This window comes from Andrena cerasifolii, chromosome 2, assembly GCF_050908995.1.
Source record: "Andrena cerasifolii isolate SP2316 chromosome 2, iyAndCera1_principal, whole genome shotgun sequence".
Taxonomy (NCBI): Eukaryota; Metazoa; Arthropoda; class Insecta; order Hymenoptera; family Andrenidae; genus Andrena; species Andrena cerasifolii.
The window spans coordinates 20,838,821-20,846,807 of NC_135119.1; the positions used below are offsets into that span (position 1 = coordinate 20,838,821).

General features: G+C 34.6%; 1 protein-coding gene across 1 annotated transcript; it reads left to right on the forward strand.

Moving 5' to 3' along the window:
• On the forward strand, positions 1 to 7,551 carry Garnet (adaptor-related protein complex 3, delta 1 subunit-like garnet). Its single transcript, XM_076830394.1, has 14 exons — positions 1 to 334; positions 463 to 558; positions 636 to 764; positions 1,191 to 1,601; positions 2,013 to 2,086; positions 2,382 to 2,825; positions 2,906 to 3,136; positions 3,215 to 3,377; positions 3,460 to 3,642; positions 3,739 to 4,123; positions 4,208 to 4,476; positions 4,612 to 5,181; positions 5,274 to 5,699; positions 5,799 to 7,551. The coding sequence occupies exons 1-14, from the start codon at positions 239 to 241 to the stop codon at positions 5,889 to 5,891; spliced, it is 3,570 nt and encodes a 1,189-aa protein (XP_076686509.1). The 5' UTR covers positions 1 to 238; the 3' UTR covers positions 5,892 to 7,551.
• The last annotated feature ends 436 nt before the right edge of the window (positions 7,552 to 7,987 follow it).

A 7,987-nucleotide genomic window follows, 5' to 3' on the forward strand; every position in this document is an offset into this window, starting at 1 on the left:
ATGTTGAGTGGTTCGTCTATTTGTGATAAATCTTAGGCTTGATCGCTGAGGTACTTTCTTATCCGCCGATCTGTCAAAAAATGTAAATGTAGGACTGTGATTGAAGTTTAAGGTTTCTAACATACGGTAATGCGATCACAGCGAGTTATCCGATTAAGTCGGAATATTGGGCGGATGTAGGAAAGAAGCCTTTTAAGCAATATCGAAAATTGTACCATTTTATTTTTCAAATGCCATTATGGCTCTCCGTAAAGTAAAGGGAAATTTCGAACGTATGTTCGACAAAAATCTGACGGATTTGGTGCGCGGAATTAGGAACAACAAAGAAAATGAGGTAAATTCACGATTGTATATTCCACATTACTTTCAAACATTATTCACGATGACATAACCTCAGTCTCTGGAATTAACGAACTAAATCCAATTTTTTTCTAACGAACGAGCATTTTTATACTATTGTAGGCAAAGTACATTGCACAGTGCATAGAAGAAATTAAGCAAGAATTGAGACAGGACAATGTTGCGGTTAAAGCGAATGCCGTAGCCAAGCTAACATATGTAAGTGCCGGATGGGTATAATTTCTAAGCAGTTACGTTTCTGATACTACGAATACAATTCCTTCACGTTTATCTAGCTTCAAATGTTGGGATATGATATTAGCTGGGCTGGTTTCAACATAATCGAGGTGATGTCGTCCGCAAAATTTACGTACAAACGGATTGGTTATTTGGCAGCGAGCCAAAGTTTCCACGCAGATACCGAAGTACGACATTATTCGACGCTGAGATATAATTTAGGTCTCAAAGAAATCTGATAAACGTTAAGCGCGATCCATTATAATTAGTCGTAAAAGTCAATGTGAAAGTTCATTTCACATCACGAACTTCTTTACGATTAAAGTGTCATACTAAATGATGCATGTAAAAGATATGTATCTTTCACAGCGTACATCTATGAAATTAATGTAACTTTCATTTGTGATAAGTGTTGTCGTGTTATAATGGATATTCTATTACTTTAATATATAGAACTAATATTGCACGAACTGTAAATGGTCTAATTATTTCACAAACTTTGGTATGGTATACGAAGAGAATTTGTCAGGTTTCTGAAGACTTTGGATCAGTGTAAGGTCTTATATTATTTCTGACGCTCTGGCAGGATTATTTACAGACGTGATTTATTGCAGCTTTTGATGTTAACTACCAATATGATCCGCAAAGACCTAAACAGCCAAAACCAGTATGACGCTGGGTTAGCTTTGAGCGGTCTGTCTTGCTTCATAAGCTCGGATCTTGCACGTGACTTGGTTAATGACATAATGACGCTACTAACATGTACAAAGCCATATCTGCGCAAGAAAGCTGTGCTGATGATGTACAAAGTTTTCTTGCGATTTCCAGAGGCTTTACGGCCTGCTTTCCCTAGATTGAAAGAGAAATTGGAAGATCCAGATAGCGGCGTGCAAAGTGCCGCTGTTAACGTAGTCTGTGAATTAGCGAGGAAGAATCCGAAGAACTATTTAAGTTTGGCGCCTGTGTTTTTCAAACTCATGACAACTTCTACCAATAATTGGATGCTAATAAAGATTATTAAACTGGTAAGTGAACGTCGCTCTTTGATTCTATAGAAATAAAGTGGAACAGATTAATGGGAATGTAGGCTCACTATTATAATCGATGAATATTTACTTATACATATTTCTCTAACATGAGCCAAGTAATATTGGTCTTGTTTCACGTGCTCAGTTCTCCACTATAACACTGATTGAGCCGAAAATGGGTCGGCGACTTACTCAACCTCTAATTGACCTGATTTCAAGGTTTTCATATTAGTTGATTATTTTCTCTCGTTAAACTATAGCGAAGTCATAGATCTTAGCGTAGTGTGCGTTAGTAGCCTGTACTTACTTTTAATAAGTATTCGTGAGCAGTTACATTATATGTTGTGTAAACTATGTTTAGAAATATTAAGTCTCATCATATTTCTTAGATTGCGATTATATTTCCAGTTTGGCGCATTGACACCTCTAGAACCTAGGCTTGGCAAAAAATTAATAGAACCCCTTACAAATTTAATACACAGGTATTTAATGTATTTTTATTAATAAGTATACCGAAATATTGCGCTCTCAGGTTTGACTACTGCTTGTAAGGTAGCTTCCTATTTTATTGCTATTTATGCGGAAACTTCGTTCTAATATTTAGTTTCTCTAACCGTTTGCATTAGTATTTTGTGGCTGTAAGAGACACGAGTGCAGAAGTTTAAATTGCGCCACTACTTTACTGTATTTCGCCTTTTTCTAAATAATTAATTGCGGTAGTTGTGATTTGTTAAGCGTGTACTTGAGCATTAATCATGTAATATTACTGGTTTTTAGTACATCTGCGATGTCCCTGCTGTATGAATGTATAAATACAGTAATAGCTGTATTAATTTCCATCTCGTCTGGCATGCCGAATCACTCTGATTCGATACAGTTATGTGTTCAAAAGCTGAGGATACTGATAGAAGATACCGATCAGAATCTGAAGTATTTGGGACTATTAGCAATGTCCAAGATACTAAAGACTCATCCTAAAAGCGTCCAAGCTCACAAAGATCTAATAATGCAATGTTTGGATGACAAAGATGAAAGTATAAGACTGCGTGCCTTGGATTTACTATACGGAATGGTTTCGAAGAAGAATTTAATGGAAATAGTTAAGAAATTAATGGTGCATATGGATAAAGCCGAAGGCACTGCTTATCGAGATGAATTGCTCTCAAAAATCATTCAGATCTGTTCACAGAATAATTATCAATTTGTTACTTGCTTTGAATGGTAAAGTAACGATTATACGGAAGATAAATATCTCGTATCTTTATTTGCACAATTTCTGTAATACTTACCCATATTTACAGGTACATATCTGTATTGGTTGAACTTACACGAATGGAGGGTACCAAACATGGCCCGTTAGTAGCGACTCAATTACTCGATGTAGCCATTCGTGTACAAGCTATACGGAAATATGCAGTTCAACAATGTGCCTTACTGCTGAAGAAATCGTACCTTTTGCTAACAGGCAAACCAAGATCAACAATGTCTGAAGTTTTATACGCCGCTGCATGGATTTGTGGGGAATTCTCCAGGTACTGTACAGAAATACTTACGTTGGCTTATGTTGAGTTTCCAATCGAGGTATAAGTAACGATATATTAAATTAATAGTGAACTAGAAGATCCTTTAGTAACGTTACAATCAATGCTGCGATCACAAGCTTCTAGCTTACCAGGACATATTCAAGCTGTTTACGTTCATAATATTCTAAAACTCGCTACAGCAACATTATGTAAGGCTGAACAGGATGGAGACACTGAAAGCATGAATGAGGTATGTCATGAATTCTCGATTTTCTTCAATTATGTTAATTATGACATTGTGAGACTACGCGAAAGATTATTGTATTTTGCAGATTTATGAACTGAATCAGAGCATAGCAGCTCTTGCACGTAGCGGTGACTTAGAGGTCCAAGAAAGATCTAGTTCCGCATTGGTCTTACTTGAATGTCTGAAGGAAAACCCTGGCTTGGCGCGGGAGTTGATGGAAACATTTGAAGGTGAACTCAATCCTGTCGCGCCCAAAGCGCAAAGGAAGGTAGTAATTGCTGCATTTATACGTACAGGATGTCTGCGTATATATTTTTATTAAATACATTATAAAATCATATCAATTAATTTTGTTCTTTCCTAGGTGCCGATTCCTGAGGATTTGGATTTAGATTCATGGATTAATGATCCACCATCTGAAAGCTCAGATTCCGAAGATTTAGATATGAATGATATTTTCGTTAAGACAGAGAAAATGGGCGACTCTTACTCTAAACGAGAATTCAACGAACCATCCGCAGAAGAGCTTCAAAAGCGTCGTGAGGCCAGAAAACTGGAACAGGAAAACAATCCACATTACCTAAAAGGCACATTCAAGAATTCTACGTCATATCATAACTCGTCGAATATTTACGAAGAGTTTGAAAACATTCCTGTGGTGGCGTTAGATATTCCAGTCTCTTTAAAAATCACCAACAATCACAAGAGGTACAAAGGACATGGCAAAAGGAAGAAGAAGTCTAAGAAAAGTACGTTAGAATCTTGTATTACATGCTATGTACGTTTCCTGATACGTACTTGATGATTTACTATATTTGTACAAACACTTTTAGATAAGAAGTCTGCTTCGGAAGATGAGCAAGACGATGATTTCCCTATTCAAGTGGTGAACACTGGGATTGGTGAACTTCCACCCGGTGCAGAACTAAGTGATAGCGACGACTATGATCAAGTGGATGTGAACGATCCACACAGAGCTTTAAATATCGATCTAGATATGCCTTTAAGGGAAGATGAAAGGTTACCGGTTTTAGAGCATAGAGTTGTTGAAAATAATTTGGTCCAAGAGAACGTTGAAAGTAAAGGGAAGAAGAAGGAAAAGGTAATTTTTTGTTTCTTTTTCTTTTTCCCCTCCTATTTTACGCATTGTAATATAACGTGTTAAATGTGTATTCGAAATTAATTATCAGTTGCGATTTGGAGCAATTACATTCTTCTGTTCAATTCCATCTGTTAGGGACATAAGAAATCGAAAAAAAAAGTTAAAGAAGTTAGAGAGAAGCAACATGACAATCAGCTGGAGCTGACTAATATGTGGTTGGAAAATAATATGTCGCCGGAGAAGATTCAGCTTGCTGTTACTAGCGAATATACAGAGGTGTTCGGCGAGGAGAATTCGCAGCGAAGAGACGCTAAACGCAAGAAATCGAAGAACCAGGAGAAGCATAAAAAAGCTGACGACGACTTGAAATATCGAAAATCGAAGAAAACTAAAAGCAAAAAGGAGAAGAAGTCCTCGGACTACGAGGAGACAGGCGGAATCTCAACACCATCGAAAGAAATATTACCAGATCTGAGATATAATTTTATGAACTCGGAGGATAATACAAGTTTGGTGCAGCCAGTGACTTCGTACGAAGAGTTAGCTAAAAATAAAGTGCTTTCTATAACGTACGAATTGAAACAGATCTCTGATGAAACGAACAAATTAGTCGCGTCAATACTCATTACAAATAACAGTCAGAAACTTGTGAAGGAACTAGTTTTCGACGTTCCAGATACACCCGCATTGAGATTAATGAGAAATGTATGTTAATATTAGACGGCATTAGAACATAATATTATTTTATAATCAAGTATTTCGTGTTACTCTGAATACTTACGTTTTCATATTTTCAGCTTGGAGACGAGTTTGGTATAAAGCTGCCATTCCAATTACCTCCACAAGCGAACAAAGAAACGCAATTTACTATTTTAGTGTCGGATGTGACGTTCGCTCAGAGATTGAGAGGCACGCTTACATATATGTTAGAAAACAAAGAAAGTACATTGCAGGAGAAACTTGATTTCACTATGCATCTGACGTGCAGTAAGTTTATGGTTGGTCATCTTTCGCATAAGGACATATTGACGGAATTACTTAAAAGTGGTCAACTCGTATACAAAGTCAGAAAAGAAGTTGTTCTCTCCCAAGATTTTGATACAATCTTGAATCTGATCTGCTGTAAGTGCAACCTCACTCTTGTGGAACAGATCAACGACACTGCATCTCTGTATGGACACTCTCTGAAAGGACATCATGTGTGCCTTTTATTAAAATATAATGTGAGTAACTTTTATGAAGCACTCTTCTAAGCCTGATGGCAGAAGACTATAATCGGCGATTGATTCTAGCCGAAGTGATGTGAAATATTCTTTTTACAGAAATCGTCAGACAATTTGATAATTGAGGGCAAAGGTGACAATAATACGTTACTGTCAGGAATAGGGGAAGAAATTTTAAGGATCCTGACATAATGTCGATACGAAGTGAAGTGTCTGTATTTTACGATTCCTATCATTCATTGCAGTCGTGTTCATTGCATTACTAAACAGTAAGACGAACGTCTGACAGAATTCACTGCATATAAAAATAATGGCTATAGAAAATTGATCTGCAACCCTATTAAATATTTTCAGAAAAAGATCTTATCTAAACTTTACCGTCTAATTTAGATAACACAATTTGTTACATATACATATATAAACATATACGTGTATATGTACGATTAGAGACACATGTATGTGAATACATATATGTGCGGGGGAGATGTTTTAACAAAAGGGAAAAGAGATTTATTACTTAGAATTGAAGACATCAGAACCGAAAGTAGTTCATTTTATTTATACGTAATTTCAGTTTATAAATTGAAGTGCAATAAGAAAGTAGTAGTCGAGGAAACGAACTGCATATTTTAATTAATTTTGTGGTTACTCGAGCAATGAGAGTTCTTCCGTAACTTATAATTTGTAAATATTACTTCACATGTTTTTCTAACAATTTTAAGAGAACAATTTTCTTAATTATTGGTTGTACCGAGTTTTATATGCGAAATTATATTTGTATAGTTTATAAACGTTAAAATATCAAACTATCTTGCCAAAGTAAAAAAACGCATACAAGAACATGAAATATTATTTATAAGAGTACAATCTAACTGTAAATTATCGCTACGTAAAAGATCGGAAATGTCGTATATTAAAAATCGACTACTTGGCAGACTGGTATCTTCAATTTTGTGTTATTAGAAAATTAATATCGCAATTATATTGTTGAACTTCTTATTAAACTGTAAAATACACCACGGATACTCGCGACTTGGGTGAATGTACATCGATGTTTCTCAGCGAAGTGTATACTTGCTGCATGTAATGACTTTGTAATATCAATAATTTAATACGCATAAGGATCTATGATAAGTATATAAATACGCAAAGCAGTAACACATGGAACACCAAATGTAAATAGCTAATACTTGTATCCTATACTGATAAACAATATTTTCATTTTAAATATCTTCCGAAAATGAATTTCATTCACATGAAAGAAGTATCTCGTACCAAGTATAATTTAATTTAATCATCCATAATATATTTCTACGTTTCTTTCGTGCTTTCTTTAGAATTCGAATAGTCAATCGAATTCATTGGTACAAGGCGAACAGAGACAGGTTTTTGTTACGGTACTTATCGTACGAATAATATAAATATCGAAATTATATTTGGATATCTTGTTTTGAATATTTGAAGCATCTCGTGCAAAGCTTCCAATTTTTCTTTTCTTCTGTTGTCCTATTTGGGGGCATGAATTTTGTAAAACTTTTGTATTCTGATAGAACAACTGGTGCCAAAAACGATCAATCAATAAGAATTTCGTCCTCGAAGCAACAATATAAATAGTATATTTAAAACGATGTTTTGTTTTAATTTTGCATTTATATATATAATATTAAACGTATTATCTGTTCATGGAAACTAAGGATATATTTTACATTGTACTTTATGTGTAATGATGTCTATAATATTCGTTTTTACGAATAACTATGATAATCTGTTACGTTTGTTCATAAAAGCAGATTTCTTACTCTTTGTACTTGGCATATGAAGAAAGAAATAGAATTTATTTGCTGAAAATATATTTTATGCAAGAAATTTTTTTATTTTCTTTTATTAGGAAAAGTATAAATATTGTGTTAGTTATATTGTAGACCATATTCACTCGTAACGGAAAGTTTCATTCCTCCTTCCAAAATCTTCTATTACGTGAAAATTAAAATATTTGTTATTGATACAGTGTACAACAAATTTATATTTACGGATTGATGCTATCAAAGATTTCAAAAACCATTATTTACGTAACTATAACGACTCTAGGTGATTTTTTTATTATTAATAAAGAAACAGATGTAATGATAATATTCCAGTATTTTTGTAATCGTTAAATAAATCGAAATAAAATAATAATTGTTCAAATACACGCTGTGTGTAAACAACGGGGATTCAAATGTATGTACACGGAAAATTGAATTATGGCCCCAAACGGGAAAAAAGTTATTTCATTAAATTCCTTATAT